The sequence below is a fragment of the Mirounga angustirostris genome, unplaced genomic scaffold, assembly GCF_029215605.1.
Source record: "Mirounga angustirostris isolate CCGP_5_RB_7025 unplaced genomic scaffold, mMirAng1.0.hap1 SCAF_1, whole genome shotgun sequence".
Classification (NCBI taxonomy): domain Eukaryota; kingdom Metazoa; phylum Chordata; class Mammalia; order Carnivora; family Phocidae; genus Mirounga; species Mirounga angustirostris.
The window spans coordinates 109,734,434-109,758,572 of NW_026991709.1; the positions used below are offsets into that span (position 1 = coordinate 109,734,434).

The 24,139-nt window shown below is 36.3% G+C and overlaps 1 protein-coding gene across 2 annotated transcripts; it reads right to left on the reverse strand.

Annotated features, from left to right (window-relative positions):
• Positions 1-200: 200 nt before the first annotated feature.
• On the reverse strand, positions 201-22,729 carry SUCNR1 (succinate receptor 1). 2 transcript variants are annotated; one of them, XR_010410063.1, is made up of 3 exons: positions 22,509-22,729; positions 16,570-18,352; positions 201-574 (listed from the first exon to the last, which is right to left on the reverse strand). XR_010410063.1 is itself a non-coding variant. In XM_045863703.3 (2 exons), the coding sequence occupies exons 1-2, from the start codon at positions 22,614-22,616 to the stop codon at positions 17,399-17,401; spliced, it is 1,062 nt and encodes a 353-aa protein (XP_045719659.1). In that variant the 5' UTR covers positions 22,617-22,729; the 3' UTR covers positions 15,273-17,398. The 2 variants fall into 2 exon arrangements, 1 of the variants encoding a protein (XP_045719659.1); XM_045863703.3 differs by lacking the exon at positions 201-574 and having other exon boundaries at positions 15,273-18,352.
• Between the last annotated feature and the right edge of the window lie 1,410 nt (positions 22,730-24,139).

The following is a 24,139-nucleotide window of genomic DNA, read 5'->3' on the forward strand; positions in this document are numbered from 1 at the left end:
TAGAGACATTAACCAAGTATAACATGTCATTCTAATTTGAAAAACTGAAAAAAGAATTTGGTTTATACACATATACTATATTGTACATATATATGCACACATATATACATGGACATTATATATTTAATATATATATATACATCATACATTATATGATATCTATCACATTTTTCATAGAATTAAAAATTTTAAAATTGGATATTTAATATATGATGACATTGGAGAAATATTAAGAAATTTCAGATGCAATAATTAAATCTAAATCTCAAATCTCAACAAGTATGTGTTTCTCTCTCCCCCAAATTTTTGCATTGTATTGCTGGTTCCACTTCAGCCTGTGTTGCATGAGTTTCTTAGTCCCCTTAGATTACATGTTCTTCTAATGGCAGATGGCAGGAGCACACAGGCCAAACTTAATCATACAGCCCTACATAGTCTCTGCTGGTGTCATGTCATGTCATTAATATTATAAACTATTTTCATGACCAAGTTCAATATCCACAGGTAGGGACATAAACTTTGTCCATAGGGGAGGAACAGCGAAGTCACATGGAAAGATCAAGAACATATAACCCTACAATGGAAGAGAAGTGAAGACATGAAAACAATAAGTCATTCTACCACATAATTATTTTAAAAATGAATTCTTATCTTTTAGAGATAAATATTAAACATTTATGGATTAAATGATATGATGCCTGGCATTTACTTCAATAAATGATGAAGGTACAGGTAAAACAAGGTCTTCCATGCGTTGATATATATTGAAGCTATGTGATGGGGACATTGAGAGTTCATTTTACTATTGTTTATTTATTACGAGTTTACTTGTTGCTCCAAAATAAACAGTTAAAAATTTCAGGATAATTGAAAACAAATACTCAATGTGTTTTCATCACTATGTATAGATCATAGAATTGTGAGCAAAAATTTGCTAGACATTCTTAGATATACAAATAGTTTTGAATAGCATCTTAGGGAAGGAGAATTTCTTAAAAATGAAGTAATTCTGAATTGTGAAAGATGAGACAACAAACCAAGTATGTTTATTCTTTCTGAGAAACTTTGAGTGATACATGCTTGTATAAATGACTAATGTTTCTCTTTTTTTTAGTTCAAGAAGCACTTTTATTTACATTATTTTAATTAGATCTCTCTTTGAAATTTTATTATATGTAGATGTAGATATTTTAATTATATATTTATCTGTACCACAACAGAAATATTTCCTGGCTATCAAAAATATCAGATGTCAGTTTTCTCTGCAAATGTATGCGTTATACCACTCATGTCTAGGAAAAACAACAAGTACACGACTGAAAGATAAAATCAAAGGAAAAAAAAAGAACATTCATTCAGGACTTTGTAGCCAGCAAAGTGTTTCCATATTTATCACCTCAAATTCCACATGAGTAAGTGAAATTATTTAAAAAAATCATATCCTGTAATTTACACTTACCCTAAGAAGACTATTTTAAGATGTCATATATAATAATCCCTCAATAATTCTGGTTAATCTTAAAATCTTAAGTGACTAATGTTTCACAGTAAAACCATTTCAATTCTATAAACAAGATATATCCACAATCACCTATTTAGTGATTATTCAGTGATCTGGTAAAATGAATGATCATTTATCTTTTAAGCATATCACAATTATTGAACAAAACAAAAAATAAAATTCTGATCCCCCGTTTTTTACCCATATTCTACATTATCAAATTGCTGCCTAAATTACAAACTCTTTTCATTCTGTTCCCAAGATCACTCAATCACTTCACATTTTTGTTTGATGATATGTTATAGAAATTATTTAGTTCTTCATTTTATTTATCTAAATTTTAAGACCTGTTATTTATAACTTATAGTGTACCTTAAGCTCACATAAACCTTGTAGATAGCATTTTATGAGCTTCATCCTTATTACTCTATAAAAGCTCGGTGTACTTTCCAAAAATGCAAAAAAGCAGAGATGAAAAAAATTCAGAGGTTTTATGAATGGTGCTTTTCCTAATTATTAGACATGTAGAAGTGATAGTTCTTTCCAACTCATTGAATCTGTATCATTATTCCCTAAATGTCAGTAAAAGCAATTATAAAAATAACGCAGTATTTTAACAAAATAAAATATTTAGAGTTAGGAGTATTTTGTCTAGTAGAAATCATTTACATAATGCTGATTTAAAAATAAATTATGCTTTGGCTCTTACTTGAATCTATATGTGATATAGGTATTAAAATGTATATTTAGGGCGCCTGGGTGGCTCAGTCAGTTGAGCGACTGCCTTCAGCTCAGGTCATGATCCCAGAGTCCTGGGATCGAGTCCCACATCGGGCTCCCTGCTCTGCGGGGAGCCTGCTTCTCCCTCTCCCACTCCCCCTGCTTGTGTTGCCTCTCTCGCTGTTTCTCTCTCTGTCAAATAAATAAATAAAATCTTTAAAAAAATGTATATTTATTGATAACTGAGCACAGTTTGGGGGATATTTACAAATTGTAACTGACTAAACTGGAGTGTACTGGAACTGAATTTGAAAATAACAGTTGAGGTGGGGCGCCTGGGTGGCTCATTCCATTAAGCGTCTGCTTATATATGAATGAGTCACCCAGGTGACCCGATTTTGAATGTATTTAGAACCCATGGCACATCTCAGTTTGTCTCATCAATCTCTGGTATAGACAAAAGTTTAATGAGAAAACATGACATAGGAACAAAATGGTTGAATTATTGATATAAAGAGCTTTACTTTCTGGTTAAATGTATTACAGATGTATGTATTTATCTCTCTATATAACAAATTTCTATATGTATGTCAAGACTTCCTCCAGGTCCACCAATTTGGGAGCATGAATAGATCACAGAATATCAATGCTTTGTCTTGCTTATGCTCCACCTACTCAGCATGTCTAAATCCTGCCCAGGTGTGTATTTATGTAAGGCCACTGGGATATGTTTCATTTAGGCTCATAAGTATACTCATGCTTCCTTCTCTTCTGGCAGATTCTCTCTCATGGCATCCTGCTGGGATTGCTGAACACAGATTTTACTAACTACTTTGCTCCTGATAAGTACTTCCACTTAGATCTGGCATCAAAAGTTCCAATGGAAACCACCATCATTGCCAATGGATGTTATATTATTATTCAAGTTTCAAAATAGCCTGATGTTCCAAGTTTACATTTGGGAGAATCTTTTTTGTCTGTTTTTACCTTCTACTATATGGAGGTTTTGGGTAATGTGTGTGGGAGTTTGGGGTGGGAGGGTGTTGGGAGGGTGTTGCTCACAAAGCTCTGCTACTTGTGCCCCAAAGTTTTACAAAGATTTTAATGAAACAACTGTTTTTCAATTAACTTAAATCCTCTCTTCTCCACAGAACTCGGACATGACTATGTGGGACTTAGGGAAAAAAAAATCTAAGTAAACCACATTGTGCTGCACTCAGAATCACCCATTTCTCATGTCAAAGGCCTTGTCCTAAAAAAGAATTGGCTGAACTCACCTGTTTCCACTGATGATGAGTTCTTTCCCTGCGGAACCCTTCATACACACACACACACAGTGCATGCCACCCTGCCCCATCGTTTACCAAGCAAGAGTCTTTATCCTGGCTGTAGACAAATTGAAGCAAAAATTGAGGTAATAGTTTCTAATGTACACATTAGAACTCTTGTAGAATGTGTCATTTTTCTAGCACACCAAATATTTGCTACTTAGTTTTTGATCATTGAAACAACAGGAGGTGGGTACAATATAATATATGCAAGCAGAGATAGCCCTGTTTCAGCAACTGATATTAAGAATAAATAACCTCATCCTCTCCCCCATGATAACAATTTTAACGTTTGCTACAAATAACTTGAATGGAGACCTTTAAAACACATACTTTTATATATTTTAACTTAGTACACTTTGAATGGAAAGCGCTGAAATTAGCTTTCATTAAATTAATTTCAAACTCTTCACATTCTTGAAAGTCAAATTTCAAATGAAGAAAACTACATTTTTAGGAGGAAAAAATTAAAAATCTCCCTTCCCCATATTATTGTTTTGTTATTGAAAATAATGCTCCATAATGGTTTGTAAATGGCTTTGATTTTTAAATACCTTAGTGGATTAAAATTTACAGTGATCACTTGGACTTCTTCTTTTTAAAAAATTTTTATTATTATTATTATTATTATGTTCAGTTAGCCAACATATAGTACATCATTAGTTTTTGATGTAGTGTTCAATGATTCATTAGTTGAGTATAACACCCAGTGCTCACCACAACACTTGCCCTCCTTAATACTCATCACCTGGTTACCCCATTTCGCCCACCCCCCTCCCTTCTGTAACCCTCAGTTTGTTTCCCAGAGTCCAGAGTCTCTCATGGTTTGTCTCCCTCTCTGATTGATTTCTTCCCCTATGGTCCTCTGCACTATTCCTTAAATTCCACATATGAGTGAAACCATATGATAATTGTCTTTCTCTGCTTGACTTATTTCACTTAGCATAATCATCTCCAGTACCATCCATGTGGATGCAAATGGTAGGTATTCATCCTTTCTGATGTCTGAGTAATACTCCATATATGAACCACATCTTCTTTATCCATTCATCTGTTGAAGGACATCTTGGTTGAGATTGTCCTGGAGAGTTTATGTTTATTTGGAGTCATATCTAAGTTTCAAAGCCAATTCTGACACTTGCCTTGCTTAATTTCTTAAAGCCTATTTCCTCAACAGTACATTGGAAACAGTAATACAACCAATGTGGTAAGGCTCTTGAGGGATCTAATGAGTTACCAAGACACAGCTAATAATTTTTTACACAGCATTCGTCAGTCTTTTTCTTTATGTGACATACACACACACATCAGTATAACATTATATATTTCAAGTATTGGTCTATATAGACTTAAGTGTGACATGAAAAAATTATAATTTAGTATCATTAAGGATCAAGTCAAACCAATATATTCACAGCGAGAGATTAAAAATCTAATTACATATTATATAGAATAAGAGCAAGTTTTATATTTGAATACATTGTTACTTTCAATAGAAAGTTATCAAAGAATAAATTTTCTAATAAAATATCCATATTATTAAAATTTAGACAAAATATGAACATGACTTATTGATTCTAACTGGGAATCTCACTAAAACAAAAATCACAAGATTCTGGGTTACAGGACTTAACGTTGCATTACAAAAGAAGCCAACTACCTATAAACCTTATACATCTGGTCGTTAATAGAATTTTCTATCCTCACATGTTACATATTCTCAAGCTTATCCATAGATTCCATATCATGTGGTTAAATTCAAGATTATAAATGAGTCCAACATCCTGCATGTGTAATAAAATGTGACTGACTGGAGGAGGAGGAAAAGATGGTGGAGAGTATGTGACCCTATCCCAACCGGTCCCCAGAATTGAGCTGGATATCTATCAGACCACTCTGAACACCCATGAAATCAGCCTGAGATGTAAGAAGATATATCTGGATCTCTACAAACAGAATATTGCAGGCAGTTTCAAGGTGTGAAGTGGGGAGCCATAATTCCGCAGGCACATATCCAAAGATAAATGGAAGGGGGAGGGAACCATGGGGATCCTACACCACCAGTGAGTGATAGCCTCCTGTGCTGGGGACCAGGCACAGACTCACAGACTGGTAGCAGAGGGGAAAGGACTTTAGGGCAGCCCCCTGGATTGAAACCTGGAGTGATGGGACCCTGCGTGTGAACTGGGGGCAGCTGGAAGTTTTAGAAGCACAAAGGGCAGAGATGTGCCCCCATGCCCACCTAGAGGCAAGGACTGGGAGTCCTGCTAAGGGGCACACAACCCAGGATGCTGCAGTTTTTAGGAGCACAGACAGAAACTGAGACAGTGTGGCCTGGAGAGCTCACTGAAGAACAGACTGTGATCTCTCTGCTCTGAGGCAGAGGGTTGGAAATGATCTCTTCTGCTCTGACTCTTGGAAGAGATGTGGAAATGTGCCAGGGAAAGCCACCAGAGAACAAAAGCCCTCCAAAAACGGTTTTCACCGAGGTCATTCCCCCCCACAGGGGGTAGGGCAACTCCGCCCAAACAGAGTTGCCTGAGTAACAGCCCAGCGGGCCCCTCGCCCAGAAGATAGGCTGGGAGAACAAGAGGCCAACAACCCTAAGGTCCCTATAAAACAGGTGCATCTTGCTTGGGTTGTGGTCAATAATTTGCACTCTGTACATTGCCTCGACCACCCCTCAACAGAATGACTAGGAGGAGGAACCCCCAAAATAAGAAAAAACTCAGAGACTGTGACTTCTGCCACAGATTTACAAATGGATATAGATATAACCAAGATGTCAGAAATGGAATTCAGGGTAGCAGTTGTGAAGACAATAGCTAGAATGGAGAAATTGATTAATGGCAACATAGAGTCTCTAAGGGCAGAAATGAAAGCTGAACTGGAAGAACTTAAAAATGCTAGCAGTGAGATCCAATCTAATCTAGATAGTCTAACAGCTAAGGTAAATGAGGCAGAAGAATGAATCAGTGATCTAGAAGACCAATTGATAGAAAAGAAAGAAAAAGAGGAGGCCAGGGAGAAACAACTCAAAATTCATGAAAACAGAATCAGAGAAATAAGTGACACCATTAAACGTTCAAATGTCAGAATTATTGGGATCCCTGAGGGGGTGGAGAGAGAGAGAGGACTAGAAGATATATTTGAGCAAATTGTAGTTGAGAACTTCCTTAATCTGGGCAATGAAACAAACATTCGTGTCCTAGAGGCAGAGAGGACCACTCCCAAGATCAAGGAAAACAGACCAAAGACCCAGCATGTAATAGTAAAACTCACAAATCTTAGAACCAAGGAAATCATCTTAAGGGCAGTTAGGGGGAAGAGATTCCTTACATCAGAGGGAGGAACATCAGAATAACGTCAGACCTATCCACAGAGACCTGGCAAGCCAGAAAGGGCTGGCAATACATATTCAGGGTACTAAATGAGAAGAATATGCAGCCAAGAATACTTTACCCAGCAAGGCTGTCATTTAGAATGGATGGAGAGATGCAGAGCTTCCAAGACTGGCAGAAACTGAAAGAAAATGTGACCACCAAGCTGACCCTGCAAGAAATATTAAGGGGGGTTCTATAAAAGGAGAAAGACCCCAAGAGTGATATAGAACAGAAATTTACAGAGACAATCTATAGAAACAAGGACTTCACAGGCAACATGATGAAAATAAATTCATATCTTTCAATAATCACTCAACGTGAACAGCCTAAATGCTCCCATAAAATGTCACAGGGTTGCAGATTGGTTAAAAAGACAGGACCCAACCATATGCTGTCTATAAGAGACTCATTTTGAACCTAAAGATACATCCAGACTGAAAGTGAAGGGATGGAGATCCATCTTCCATGCCAACGGACCTCAAAAGAAAGCTGGGGTAACAATTCCTACATTAGACAAATTAGATTTTAAGCTAGAGACTATACTTAGAGACACAGAAGGACACTATATCATTCTTAAAGGATCTATCCAACAAGATCTAACAATTGTAAATATCTACACCCCCAACATGGGAGCAGCCAACTACATAAGCCAACTGTTAACCAAAATATAGAGTCATATTGATAATAATATGTTAATTGTAGGAGACCTCAATACTCCACTCTCAGCAATAAACAGATCATCTAAGCAGAAAATCAACAAAGAAACAAGAGCTTTGAATGACACACTGGACCAGATGGACCTCATAGATACATACAGAACGTTCCACCCTAAAACAACAGAATACTCATTCTTCTCGAGTGCACACAGAACTTTCTCCAGAATAGACCACATACTGGGTCACAAATCAGGTCTCAACTGATACCAAAAGATTGAGATTATTCCCTGCATATACTCAGACCATATTGCTTTAAAACTGGATCTTAGTCACAAGAAAAATTTGGCAGAAATTCAAACACTTGCTGGGCGCCTGGGTGGCTCAGTTGGTTAAGCGACTGCCTTCGGCTCAGGTCATGATCCTGGAGTCCCGGGATCGAGTCCTGCATCGGGCTCCCTGCTCGGCAGGGAGTCTGCTTCTCCCTCTGACCCTCCTCCCTCTCATGCTCTCTGTCTCTCATTCTCTCTCTCTCAAATAAATAAATAAAATCTTAAAAAAAAAAAAAAGAAATTCAAACACTTGGAAGCTACATACCACTCTGCTCAAGAATGTTTGGGTCGGGCGCCTGGGTGGCTCAGTTGGTTGAGCGACTGCCTTCAGCTCAGGTCATGATCCTGGAGACCCTGGATCAAGTCCCGCATTGGGCTCCCTGCTCGGCAGGGAGTCTGCTTCTCCCTCTGACCCTCCCCCCTCTCATGTGCTCTCTCTCATTCTCTCTCTCTCAAATAAATAAATAAAATCTTTAAAAAAAAAAAAAAGAATGTTTGGGTCAACCAGGAAATCAAAGAAGAACTTAAACAATTCATGGAAACCAATGAGAACAAAAACACATTGGTCCAAAACCTATGAGATACTGTAAAGGTGGTCCTAAGGGAGAAATACATAGCCATCCAATCCTCACTCAAAAAAAATTAAAAAATCCTGAATTCACCAACTAACTTTACACCTTAAGAACTAGAGAAAATGCAATAAATGATGCCTAGGCCACACATTAGAAGAGAAAAAATTAAGATTAGAGCAGAGATTGAATTGAATTAGATTAATTGAATGAATTAGAAACTAGAAACACAGTAGATCAGATCAACGAAACTAGAAGCTGGTTCTTTGAAAGAATTAATAAGATTGATAAACCCCTGGCCAGACTTATCCAAAAGAAAAGAGAAAGGACCCAAATTAATAAAATTATGAATGAAAGGGGAGAGATCACGACTAACACCAAGGAAATAGAAACAAGTATTAGAAATTATTATCAACAACTATATGCCAATAAATTAAGCAACCTGGAAGAAATGGATGCCTTCTGGGAATCCTATAAACTGCCAAGACTGAAACAGGAAGAAACTGACAACCTGAATAGGCCAATAACCAGTAACGAGATTGAAGCAATGATCAAAAGCCTCCCAAAAAACAAGAGCCCAGGGCCTGATGGATTCCCTGGGAAATTCTACCAAACATTCAAAGAGGAAATAATACCTATTCTCCTGAAGCTGTTTCAAAAAATAGAAACAGAAGGAAAGTTTCTAGACTCATTCTATGAGGCCAGCAATACCTTAATCCCCAAACCAGGCAAACACCCCATCAAAAAGGAGAATTTCAGACCAACATCCCTGATGAATATGGATTCCAAAATTCTCAACAATATCCTAGTTAATAGGATCCAACAATACATTAAAAGGATCATCCACCAGGACCAAGTAGGATTTATCCCCAGGATGCAAGGGTAGTTCAACATTCGCAAATCAATCAATGTGACAGAACACATTAATAAGAGGAGGGAGAAGAACCATATGGTCCTCTCAATTGATGCAGAAAAAGCATTTGACAAAATACAGCATCCTTTCCTGATTAAAACTCTTCAGAGTATAGGGATAGAGGGAACATTCCTCAACTTCATAAAATCCATCTATGAAAAACCCACAGCGAATATCATCCTCAATGGGGAAAAGCTGAGAGCCTTTCCCTTAAGATCAGGAACACGTCAAGGATGACCACTCTCGCCACTATTGTTCAACATAGTACTAGACGTCCTAGCAACAGCAATCAGATAACAAAAAGAAATAAAATGTATTCAAATTGGCAAAGAAGCAGTCAAACTCTCTCTCTTCACAGATTACATGATACTTTATGTGGAAAATCCAAAAGACTCCACCCCCAAATTACTAAAACTCATCCAGCAATTCAGTAATGTGGCAGGATACAAAATCAATGCACAGAAATCAGTTGCCTTCTTATACACTAACAATGCAACTGTAGAAAGAGAAATTAGAGAAATGATTCCATTTAAAATAGCACTAAAAACCATAAGATACCTCGGAATAAACCTAACCAAAGAGGTAAAGGATCTATACTCTAGGAACTACACTCATGAAAGAAATTGAGGAAGACACAAAAAGATGGAAAAACATTCCATGCTCATGGATCAAAAGAATAAACATTGTTAAAATGTCTATGCTACCCAGAGCAATCTATACCTTCAACACCATCCTGATCAAAATTCCAATGACATTTTTCAAAGTGCTGGAACAAACAATCCTAAAATTTGTATGGAATCAGAAAAGATCCTGAATCACCAAGGAAATTGTGAAAAAGAAAAACAAAGCTGGGGGCATCATGTTGCCTGATTTCAAGCTATATTACAAAGCAGTGATCACCAAGACAACATGGTACTGGCACAAAAACAGACGTATAGACCAATGGAACAGAATAGAGAGCCTAGATATGGACCCTCAACTCTATGGTCAAATAATCTTCAACAAAGCAGGAAAAAATATGTAATGGAAAAAAGACAGTCTCTTCAATAATTGGTGCTGGGAAAATTGGACAGCTATATACAGAAGAATGAAACTCGACCATTCTCTAACACCATAGACAAAGAAAAACTCTAAATGGATGAAAGACCTCAATGTGAGACAGGAATCCATCAAAATCCTAGAGGAGAACATTGGCAGTAACCTCTTCAACATTGGCCACAGCAACTTCTTTCAAGATACATCTCCAAAGGCTAGTGAAACAAAAGCAAAAATGAACTTTTGGGACTTCATCAAGATAAAAAGCTTCTGCACAGCAAAGGAAATAGTCAACAAAACAAAGAGGCAACCCACAGAATGGGAGAAGATGTTTGCAAATGACACTACAGACAAAGGGTTGATTTCCAAGATCTATAAAGAACTTCTCAAACTCAACACCCCAAAAAATATATAATCAAGTCAAAAAATGGGCAGAAGACATGAACAGACACTTCTCCAAAGAAGACATACAAATGGCTAACAGACACATGAAAAAATGTTCATCATCATTAGCCATCAGGGAAATTCAAATCAAAACTACATTGAGATACCACCTTACACCAGTTAGAATGACAAAAATTGACAAGGCAAGAAACAACAAATGTTGGAGAGGTTGTGGAGAAAGGGGAACCCTCTTACACTGTTGGTGGGAATGCAAGTGGGTACAGCCACTTTGGAAAACAGTGTGGAGGTGCCTCAAAATGTTAAAAATAGAGCTACCCTATGACCCAGCAATTGTACTACTGGATATTTACCCCAAAGACACAGATGTAGTGAAAATAAAGGCCATATGCACCCCAATGTTCATAGCAGCAATGTCTGCAATAGCCAAACTGTGGAAAGAGCCGAGATGCCCTTCAACAGATGAATGGATAAAGAAGATGTGGTCCATACATACAATGGAATATTACTCAGCCGTCAGAAAGGATGAATACCCAACTTTTACATCAACATGGATGGGACTGGAGGAGATTATGCTAAGTGAAATAAGTCAAGCAGAGAAAGTCAATTATCATATGGTTTCACTTATTTGTGGAACATAAGGAATAGTATGGAGGACATTAGGAGAAGGAAGGGAAAAATGAAAGGGAGGAAATCGGAGGTGAGATGAACCATGAGAGACTATGTACTCCGAGAAACAAGCTGAGGGTTTTAGAGGGGAGGGGGGTGGGGGGATGGGTTATCCCGGTGATGAGTATTAAGGAGGGCACGTACTGCATGGAGCACTGGGTGTTATATGAAAACAATGAATCATGGATCACTGCATCAAAAACTAATGATGTATTGTATGGTGACTAACACAACATAATAAAAGAAAGAAAGAAAGAAAATGTGACTGACTTAAGAGCCTAATCTAAAACTCACTCTCACATCATCCTGAAGTTGTCTTCCTTAGAGTTGTGTTATTAGATGACACTGAGATCAAACTATGTGATACGTTATAAAATAAACATCCTTAGATAAAATCTAAAAATGGCCCTGAAGTATATGAACTTCCATGCAGTTGTAGCCTAGTATGTGGAGGTTAAGAGCATGGTCTTTGAAGTGCAATCCTGCCACTTACTTGCTGTGTGACCATTAAATTCTCTGTGCCTTGGTTTCTTCATCTGTAACCTTCATAGGGTTTGGCAACAGCTGAATGAATTAAATATATAAAGTGCTAGAGCAACCATGCCTTGCAAATTTTAAGTGCTTCCCAAGTGTTTGTTATTACTGTTATTTGTGCTGATGGTTTAGGATGGGATTTGGTGACTTGGTCCTGAGGAATCTCATTTAGAGTTCTGAATAATAGGGTATCCCCACAGGAATCCATAGCAAATAGAGATCAAAACACCTGATTTGTTACTGGTAACCCTGGATTGCAAAGCACTTGAACTTGAACTTGAGACCAAAGTGGGGTTTCCCCACTAATTTAAATATATAAATCTAGTCAGAGATATAATAGCTGGGAACCCTGAGGCCTCATCTACATTTTTATAGGGACATAAAGAAGAATCTCTTTCACATGATGGTAGATAGGTATATATTTATGTATATACAGATATATAGATATATCTATCTTCTCTAATAGTATCATAATTGAGTTAAATTGTAGGCTACTCAGGTGATACCACAGGGAATTGCTTGGTGGAAAAAAATTCTCCAGGAGGACAAAGTGTTTCCTTACACACTTCTTTTCCTTTAACAACAGACAAGAAAATGTTCTAAATATTTCTCATAGGAAAATGAGAAGTATATCTGTAAAATGAAAATTTTTCAATTCTTTTTGGATTTCAGACAAGAATTTCTTTTATGGACAATCTCATTTTTAATTTTTTTTTATTTTTTAAAGATTTTATTTATTTATTGACAGAGAGAGAGATAGCGAGATCAGGAACAAAAGCAGGGGTGTGGGAGAGGGAGAAGCAGGCTCCCGGCCAAGCAAGGAGCCTGATATGGGACTCGATCCCAGGACCCTTGGAGCATGACCTGAGCCGAAGGCAGACGCTTAACCAACTGAGCCACCCAGGTGCCCCTCACTTTTTTAAAAATGTTTCAAGTTTTTATTTAAATTCTAGTTAGTTAACCTATAGTGTAATATTAATTTCAGGAGTAGAACTTAGTGATTCATCACTTACATATAACACCCAGTGTTCATCCCAACAAGTGCCCTTAACACTTATTACCCATTTGTTTTATTTATTTTTTTAGAAGAGAAAAGTTATTTTATTTTTTATTATGTTATTTTAGTCACCATACAGTACATCATTAGTTTTTGATGTAGTGTTCCATGATTCATTGTTTGTGCATAATACCCAGTGCTCCATGCAATAAGTACCCATTTGTTTTAAAAGAATTCTTTGTTGCTGGAGTACTGGAATATGGTGTACTCCAATATTTTTAGTACCAAGGTTTCCAAGTGGGGCAAAATTACTCTTCACAAAGCATGGAGTGAGGACCTAGACTGAGGTAGGTATGGAGACCGGCAAAAAAAGCAGGACAATAGGCAGAGAATTCTATTTGCTTTCAGGAAAATTAGTGGTTTTTTGCTTTTTTGTTGGAAATGACTGCAGAGGTTAGGTTTAAAACCAAAATCGGTACAAAGGAAAAGAGAACGCATGAATAAATGCAGAGGCGAAAGTCAAATGATGGTCAAGATGAAGTAAGCCCTTAAGAATATTTAGAATCTATGAGTGGGAATTTAAACCATTTAGGATATAGACTTATATTATATAGTTAAGCTCATTAACTTCTAAGGGAGAAAATTTTCTGTTCTGGTAATAGCCTAGTAACTCTTATCAAACCACACTTCCTGCAAGGAATATCTATAAACTCCAGGAACATATAAACAACCAGCTACATAAAGACACTAAAGGGTGAACAAAAAAAGGCACAGGAAGGGGATCAATACTTGGCAGAAGTAAAAGGCACTGGGTGACATTCCCAGCTACATTTTAAAATAATTTTAGCGGGCGCCTGGGTGGCTCAGTTGGTTAAGCGACTGCCTTCAGCTCAGGTCATGGTCCTGGAGTCCCGGGATCGAGTCCCACATTGGGCTCCCTGCTCGGCGGGGAGTCTGCTTCTCCTTCTGACCCTCTCATGCTCTCTCTGTCTCATTCTCTCTCAAATAAATAAATAAAATCTTTAAAAAATAAAATAAAATAAAATAATTTTAGCCTGGGTGCAGGTCCTTATCAGGCCATGCAGGGCTGCTAAAATCCAGAAAGAAGCCCACAGCCTATCGGGCATGAGAAAGCAAAGGACAAGTTCAGGTTGAACTGAACAACTGGAAAATGAAAGGGAAGGATTTTGGAGAACAGAGAGTTATAGAAAGGGAACTGCACATCTTGACTCTACTCAAGTGTCTAGCTAACCTCTGAATGATGGATGTGCTGGATAGATTCTAAGCAGCTCAGTTAAGGCTAAAATAACTGGAATGAGATTGCAGAGTTTGGAGTTTGAGTTCAGCCATGAAACAAAATATTTGTACTCTTCAATGGAACATAAGAGAATCCAGAGACTCTACAATATATTATTCAAAATGTCCAGAATACAATCCAAATTCATTAGATATGAAAAAGCAGGAAATTGTAGCCCATACTTAAGATAAAAGGCAATCAATGGAGATCAAGTTTGATATGGCCCAAGTTTGGAACTAGCAGACAGATTTTAAGCATCAATTAAAACTATGGTCAAAGGTATAGAAGAAAATATAAGGAATAAGGCAATGGCGTCTGGCACACATGTTTGTGTTTACACACTCTATTCTTCATAGAAAATAGCAGTACTTATAAAAGCAGTGATGACAGAAAGTAGCTCAATTATGCACACTAAGGAGCATTGAATTCAAATTTAGTTTGTAGGACATTCATTCATAATAAACAACCATTTAAAATGTACCTTGCTGGGTGCTAGAAGGGCAATGAAAAATTAGATGTTGTTCTTCTATTCACAGACCTTAGAGTTGACTTGAACCTAAACAACAATATTATAAGGCCAAAAAATAATGCATTTCATTAAAACAGTACTTAAAAGCAGTCTGGGGCACCTGGGTGGCTCAGTCGTTAAGCGTCTGCCTTCGGCTAAGGTCATGATCCCAGGGTCCTGGGATCGAGTCCCACATTGGGCTCCCTGCTCGGCAGGAAGCCTGCTTCTCGCTCTCCCACTCCTCCTGCTTGTGTTCCTGCTCTCGCTATCTCTCTGTCAAATACATAAATAAAATCTTTAAAAAAAAAAAAAGAAAAAAAAAAGCAGTCTGAGGTCTCCGCTATTAGTGGAGGAGAAGATCTAAAGGAAGGCTTTAAGGAGTGACAGATGACATGGACCTTAAAAGACCTTAAAATTTTTATTTGTGGGCATGATGGGACAGGGGTGAGCATCCAGCTGTACACAGTGAAGAAAGGTCTGCATATAATGAGATGAAGTAGCCGCCTTTGGCTTCAGGGTTTAGTTTGTGACAATGTTGGTGGGATCTAACATGATAATGTAGGTGGGCTCAGATTGCAAAATGCTGGGACAGATAGTTAGACATGATTCTAAAAACAATAAGGAACCAATTAAAAAGAAAAGATACAAAAGCCCAACATCATTCCCTTCAAAAATTACAAACCCAAAAAGGATTTCCATTATTTATTATGATTCTCACAATCACCTGTTAAAAAAGTAAATGGAATAGCTCATATAATTTTAGTGTAGGTCTCTTTAGTCTGTTGAGGATTAAGTTACCAGATGATAGATTTGAGCAAGAAAAGGATTAAGAAATGTGCTATGAAATTACTTAACATTTTGGTTACAAGATATATATGAGAGTTTATGGTTTCATAAAATATTTCACTGTACTACTTTAAAGAGTCCACTATTCCTTTGGGTAGGGGTGAGGCAAATTGAATTCCATCTTTACGAATTAAAACTCATGCATAAAATACAAATTATGATTAAATTATATGTTTCTAAGTTTGCAGAAATAAGCAAATACTTCTTTCCTAAGGCCCTTTTGTGGCCTTTTCTGATGAGGAAATTCAGGAGATTCTGTTGTCAGCTTATTATCAGGCAGTTATGAAATCACATTGAAAATTTTAAAATATTGACAATAAAGGCAAGGCATGAAAAAATACCTTGAAGCCTAATAATAAATAAGAAAATAAATCCTTTGTGAGTAATGTGTTTTTATAATATCTCAGTAGCTTCAAGTACTGAAACATTAACTGGGTGAATTTTAGGTTTTTGTATTGTCAGAATATAATAACACCAGATTATCTCAGAACAGGAAGGACAATAGAATTTTATTTCTTTGTACTCATAATGCTTATTGTATCCTTCACGTTACAGCTAATGACTTTAAGAAAAAGAGCATAGCTACATGGCCTTGGACATATTTTGTTGCTTACAAGCAAATTATGCGATATTTATTTGACTTTAAAAAGCTAATGTAGCATCCGTTTATTTTTTTCCTATATTTGTTTTGTGGCGTGGAGTGGTGGCATCTGGTTAATCTATATTAATATGCACATAAGTATTCCCTATATTCTACAATTTCATAAAGTGCATTTGTTTAGAAAACTTCCTTCAATGGCCTTATGTAATATTCTGTGAAAACAAAGCTCATACCAGATATAAGTCACTGTCTTTGAGATAAAGTCGTCCAAAAGCATTTACCTTTGTTTTGTTTTGTTTTGTTTTGCTTTGGGTTTTCTGATAAGCACTTTGTGTTCTATAACTCTGAGATTTTTGCAATTCTCCATGGTCTCTCTTCTAGCAATCATTTACACCTAAATTCCATGAGAGACAAGCTCAAATTTCTCTCTCCTTTGTTGAACCATCTCCTTAGGTTCCATTTAATATGATTAATTGCTCTAAAAACCATACAAAAAATAGGACTTATAGTTAAAACTTGACCCCAATTCATGATCAATATAAAGAAATGTCATATAGGCATCATTGAACTCAACAAGTTGCTTTCTTCCTTGTTGCTACTGTTTACTTTAAATTTTGTTCAAGAGCACAATTTCTAACAACAGTCCTTAATAGTGTATGCCTAATCTGTTACTTAGTTTTCACATTAATTTATAAGCTCAAACAAATAAGAATAACATAGAGAATGTTGCCAACACAATTTTTTTTTTTTTTATAATCTGACCAGTGATTAAATACAGACTATTTGATGCTTTATCTATCTGCTATTCCTTTTACACTGATTGAGAAAGTCTTGTAACACCCACGGTTTTGGACTTCCATGATCAAACATTAGACAATGCCAGTCTAACTCCTTGAAGTTCTTAGGTGAAGAAACCAATAAATACTTCCCATTTTCTTCTTTTCACATACTCCAGATGCAGCGTGTTTTTAAAACAGTGTCAGGTCTATCCCTCTCTGATTTACATCTGTGAGTTGAATCAAACTGTAATTGGCCTACAGCTGCACATATAAAATAATCTGTTACACAAGCATCTCACTTTTCCCTGCATGGAAACATCAGTCCAGGACCTCATCTTCTAATGGATGTAAGGGATTTGAATTGGTGCCTCAGTTTACTCATCAACATCTCCCGGAAGTGATCTCCCAAAAGGAAATAGAAGACAGGGTTGATGGTACTGTTCAGAAAGGCCAAAGGCCTAGTCAAAATGTAGAAGAAGTTGATGGCTGCCTGAGTGCATTGGTATTCCTTCCACTTCTCCAGGCGTGAAGCGATCCTCACGTTCCGCATGATGTGGTAGGGAGTAAAAAGCACAGAGAAGATCACAACGGCCATGATGACTAAGGTGAGAGGCTTTTCAAGGGGCAAAGCAGTACCAAGCTGCCTGCTCCTCTGCTTTAGGAAAAGAGCAATCTTGAAATAAAAGAAGCACATCACCAAAAGGGGAATGAGGAATCCCAAGAAGGTTAGGCATATGCTATAAATGAGGCTGCTTTGGGCGTTCCCAGAACTTGCATAATCAATACAGTTGGTGCCATTGACAGCTAAATTAGGATTTATAAGAGAAAGTATGGGCAGTAGCTCTAAGGTTACTAAAACCCAAATAGCCAAAGAGATTAAAACAGCGAACTCCTTCTTTTGTAGAAAGTGTTCCCGGAAAGGATACTTCATGAGCAGGTATCGATCAATGCTGATAAAAGTGAGAAAAAGAATGCTGGTGTAGAGATTGGCATGAAGCACATATCGGTTGCTTATACAGAGCATGTCCCCATATATCCACTTTCCATGAGAATAACTTCTAATCAGCATGGGAAGTGTGCACAAAAAAGCCAAGTCTGAGATAGAGAGGTTAAAGAGATAAACGTTACTGCTATTCCAGTTCTTCAGACAGAAGAGGTAGCCAAAAAGAACAGTGCTATTCCCAAGGACTCCCACAACAAACTCGATCCCATAAAAAATGGAAAGGTAGTACTTTTCCAGGGCAGCCTCTGCTGCCAGCCAATTTGGGCAAGTTGTGTTCCACGCCTACAGAAGAAAAAGAGAAGGTTAAAACACTAGACTATGACTAAAGACAAAACTGCACAGAACATAATAATAATAATTTAAAAAAAACTCTTGTTTTTTTAAACTCTTAAAGCTTGAACTATAAAAAGTTGATTATATTAGGAAGGAGTGCATATACATACACATTCATATACAGGTATGTCACTAATATATTACTTTAACAAATATTTATTGAATACCTTTGAACTATATGCTATGCACTGGGGATAACAGCACCAAGTCAAAGTTCCCAATCTCAAACAATTTATACTTTCTTGGCTAGAACCAGGAAACAAATAAATGCATGTCACGTAATGGTAAAAAAGGTCTCAAACATAAAGGAAAGCACGTGCAAAGGCCCGGAGGTGGAAACACACTTAGAGGACTTGACAAATAGCAAAGAGGCCAAGAAATGGTGCAATGAAATAAGTGGAGCATCTAATTCTTTCTTCTGTCTCCAGGTATTCAACCAAGTCTGCTGAGTTAGATTTAATTGAACACAACCTGGGAGAGGACACAGGGATTCTTATCACTCCAGTCTTGCTATTTTAATAGATTCTATTTTATTTCCATATTGTCAAAGAATTATGGTTATTTTACTAAATTTGAATATAATTCCAGTTTTAAAACATGATTTTTTAAAATTTAAAATATGAGCCTTAAAATCTTAGTAATGATAATGAGAGTGGCCACAATTTGCTGAAAGCTTATAGTATATCTAAGCAACATCCTTGAAGTCAGCTGTAGTTTATCTCCAATAACAAATAAGCTACCAAGTCTTGTTTGCCTGTGGTGTCTGGCTATTTCTCAAGTCCGTCCCCTTCATGACCATTCTAGTCCAGGCCACCATGATCTTTATCTTAGACTGTATTTTATCTTCTATGGTCTCCTCACATCTTCTCAAGCTCCCTTTCAATCTCCCTTCAACCTGAAAGCCAGACAATCTTGAAAACTACAACCAAAATCCGGATCATATTAACTCTCCTCACCCAAAACACTTAAATGACCTTCCACTGTCTAGGTAATGAAGTCCGAATCCTTAATGAGTACTTAAGGCATGCAGGATTTGGCTCCTGTAGGCCACTTCAGCCTCACCTAGCATGACTCTCCTCCTTGCTCTTCTTCCTATTCGTTGAATGCACAGAGAACTTTCCCAATGCTCAGTTCACTGAATCCTTTCTCACTGACTTTTTCCCCCTGTGACCCTTACCCCATCACGTACACTGCCCTTATGTCTGCACTCCTTTCAGACTTCAGTTTAAGTGTGGGTTTCCCAAGACAGACTCTCTGACCCACCATTTTATGTATATTTTATGTTCTCCTTGTAAACTAAGTTTCTTTGAATTTCTTGCAACTTTATCTTATTCATGTTTATCTTCTACATCTGGCATAGTGACTGCCAGATAGGAGATGGTCTGTAAACACTTGTTGCATGGAGATGGAGATAAACATTTGACTGTTTGGAAAACAGTCTTATAAATATTTCCTCTAAGGTCAGATAAACCCATTGCTCTATCTCACTGTAAATCTGACACTGTACATAATATGACTAAGATTCAAAATGGGCAATTGTAGTAGTTAGGTATCTTTGTTTAGACACACATTTGTCAAAGGTAAAATTACATACATATCTTCAGGATCAATTTTTTTAATTAAGATTAATTTAAAAATTAGGAATTTATATCTGAAATTAATAAATATCAGAAAGTCTAGGATATGTATCAAGGTATGAGTTTTATCACTAGGGATGAGACACCAGATAATATTTAATGTGTCCTTTTTCCTTTCAGTTTATTTGGATTTTCTATTTGTTTCCCCAAATCACCATGTGTTGGGTATATTGAGATTTCTAGAAATATAGCAAAAAGTTTAATGGTCTTTTTTTTTAAATAGGCTTTTTTTATAGATCAATGGTAATTTTTCACTATTATCTTTATCTCTCTCCCCCACTGCTTTCAGTTCTAAGACTTCTGGAAGCACTCTCTTCCTTGCCTTCTATGATATGGCAATCTCCTTACAGTCCTCCTTTCTCTCTTTGTAGGCTATTTGCCCAAGCTTTAAATGCTGGAGCTCCTCAGAGCTCAGATCATTATTTTGGGATTGCTCAAAACGCAAGTGCACAAACTCAGTGGAATAGTAAGACAATAGAAAGCTTCCTTAAGACTCATTTCTTTCATTTTGAATTTCCTCTTTTTCTAGTCCTCACTCTTATTTTTCTGATGATGCAGTTCTTAAGTGCTCTGACTTATGTCAGTAGCTTCTGTGCAGCAGGAAGATTTGACTGCCATGGCAGGAAAAGAGAGCCATGAAGACATGTGTAACTCCATCTGCCAGGTTCCCAATAACTACCACTCAGGCAAGTCAGGGGCCATGCTGAAGCCATGCAGAAGTCTTCTGCTTTGAGCTGTCCACTGGGACTAGAGATTCAGGGAGGTAATAGGGGTAGAGAATACCAGAACTGGGATAAGGAAAATGAATGGCTAGTCGCCTTTGTCCTGCTTCTCAGGTTGCTTTAACCTTTTTTTTTTAAAAAAAATGTATGTTATTCTGTAACACTCACTAAGAAGATACAAGTAGGCAAAAAGAAGAAATGAAAGTTGTCTGTAAACCAACTACTCTTAATACTTGGATATACTCTTATAGTTTAATATTTATTTGAATTTATTTTTTACAAATAATGAGATCATGCTCTTTATGATATTTTATAATCTGCTTTTTGATAAGTTTATTTTATTCTTAAAATAATCGTCTTAAGTCCTTAATATTAATAAACTGTGGTTTATAAATGTCAGGCCGTCATATTTGCCGGCCAATTTCAACCTCACCAAGACCCATAATTTTCTGGGTATTAGAGTCCAAATTAGATGATGTTTGCAGTTGAGTGTGGTTTTTAGTGTGGCCGTTACAATTCTACAAATTGATGAGATAAGCTGATCCTTTAAGGGAATTCCTCAATTGAAAGGAAATTCCTCATGAAAAATTAATACTCTCTCTTCCATTTTCTAGTGGTTGTATTTTTAATTTCTAGGAAACAGAAATCATGATAAATAGGTTATAGCAGTGTTGGATGAGTTATTTTTAACTGTTTTTTTAGCTATCATAATTAAAGTGAAATATTTAATTATATATCCAAACATATATCTAAACCAGTTGAATTATTAAATTACAAGCAATATTCAATTTACTCACATAAGCAGATCAGTAGTATGCATTTTTAATTTGGAATAATGTTTCTTTCACTGTTGTTCTATTCAGCCCTTTAAAAATGTATAGTTTTGAAGCTTAAATTTATAAATACGTTTGATAGCTTATTAGCTTTTAAATTGTTTTTTCTTATAATTATCACAATTAAACAAAGATCGTTTGTGCATTTTAATCCTTGACTGATTCTTTAAGGCAAATTTACATGGCAATATGAGTATTTTTTTTAGCTAATTGCTATTTTCATTAATAAACAATTTGAATGAACAAATATTCATACAGAAAAGTACAATCATTTAATATTGATAACTTCATTTTTAATATATTTCCTGAATTTACATTATAAGTCAAGGTATTAAAAAGTGATAGTAAGGTATCAAATTATATGTTTATGAATTAAAAAAATAATTCACCAATTATAAAAAGTTCTGGAAGGTATTAGCAATGTTTTTGCAATTTCTCATTTTTCCTTAGTGAAATATACTCTTGAACAATTGTGATTTTTACAAACATAAATGCTAAATTTAATTTTTAGAATGCCTTGAGATTCCCTCTCACATATTTTTTTCTAAACATTTAAATTTTTTTCTGTAAGTAGTTACATTTAAATAAACCTGATTACTCTTTTTGTTGAAATATGTTACCAATATGTTGTCACATTTAGCAAATGTGATAAACCTCCTTAAGTAAAATAAATTTAGTATTTGGCAATTACAAAAGACATTACATTTAATAAAAAATAAACGTAGGAGAAAAAATTATGACTTCCCTTCAGTTTCTTTTGTTGTTCTACATGTTATGAATGACAGTTTAGACAGTTCATTTGCCCATTACTTAAAACCTTAACTGCTCATAGGCCACTTTTAAAAGAAACCCCTAATGGGAAGCCCGGCATTACTTTGTATACCTGAGTGACATGAGTTGCATTATAACTTACCATTCCGTTGGAAGGCCCTGATCCCTTGACAGAAATTATTTGCCAGCAACTTGATACAGCTTCTAACCCAATGCTGTGCCCCTGGATGTAGTGAAGTCTAATTTGCATATCATGCAGAGAGGATTAATAATTTATTCAGTCAAACTTCCAAGTACAGTTCAAGGGGAACTTCCCGTGAAGTCAAGACACAAACAAATTACACATTTCACAAATAGAGTTTGTAAAGACTACTGTTGAAATCATTCACTGTCAAAACAACAGAGAAGCATTCATTATTTTCATGTTGATTTGCATATTTAAAGTTAGCATAGTTTATATTGGAAATACAATTGCTTCTGCTTTTTTCTGCTTTTGCCTTATTTTTCAAATTTGACAATTGTAGTGAATTCTACATTGGGCATATAACTAAGCAGCTGTTATCAACAATTTTGAGGGAGCTGTAAAACAAATTCTGAAAGCAAATCTGGGTCTATGCTCTGTCCGTGTTCCAGCAAAAGGGACACTAGAGCTTCAGGTAGTTCCCATTTTATTTTCTGTGATTAAAATCAAGAGACACATAAAAAAGACACATCACATGGCTAGGAATTAGGGAGAGAGGTGGTGTCTAAGCAAGATAACCTCAGTACATGGCAATTCATTCCATCCCAATCAATGCCTGGCAGAGCACCTGAGAGCACATCACCACGATTTCAGACAGGAAGCACACCTGGCTTTTTCTGAGGATTGTATCAGATTCATATTCAAGTAAACACTCGGTCAGCTTGATTTGAAACATTGGGTTTATGCTGAGAAAGTCCTTTGTTGTGCAGGCAGTAGTCATTTCATTTGAATGCCGTAAAGTTGAATGTTTAGTTAGCAGTGACAGGCAGAAGCTCCAAGAGAAACTCTGTATTACAGCCCGTTCTTCTAGCCAAACATTTCCCCTTCTCCAATATATGAGAGTCCAAAACTTAGAAACTTGAAAAAATATATTTTATATATATGCACATATGTATTCCATACTTAAGAGTATACACATGCATGAAATATAAATGTATTTATATGTGAAATGCATGTGTATTTATGTCAAACAATGTCTCGTCAATTGCTGGGTTCTTATGATATTCTAGGTATTGCACTAAGCACCTTTGTGTACTGAATGCTTACAAAAACTCTCCAAGGTTGCTATTTTTTAAAATTTTCCATTTTATGGACGAAAACACAGAGGCTCAGAGAGGTTAATTACAGATCACAGAATCTGTAAGAAGAGAGACCTGAGTCTAAACCTATCTATTATATATTTTGATTCTAAAACCACCTGCTCTGATTCTTGATTGCTTACAAAAATGAATGACAATATCTTTAATGTATACCACAGATTGAATCAAAGTTCGAGAATTAATGAAAACCATTTTTCAGAAATGCAGCTATTTTCTACCTTTAAAAGGAAAAAAAGACTAAAAACATCATTTTTGTCTGTAATTTTGAAAGGGCAAAAAGCAAAGAATTTGGATGACCAGTGCCAGGCTTATTAATTTAAACATAAGTTAATATGGCTTGCCTCCAGACAACCAAGGCATATGAATGTATTTCATAAGTTCCTGCACCATTCTGATGAAAGCCAAGGGCTATTCCCTTTGTGGGGTGGTATA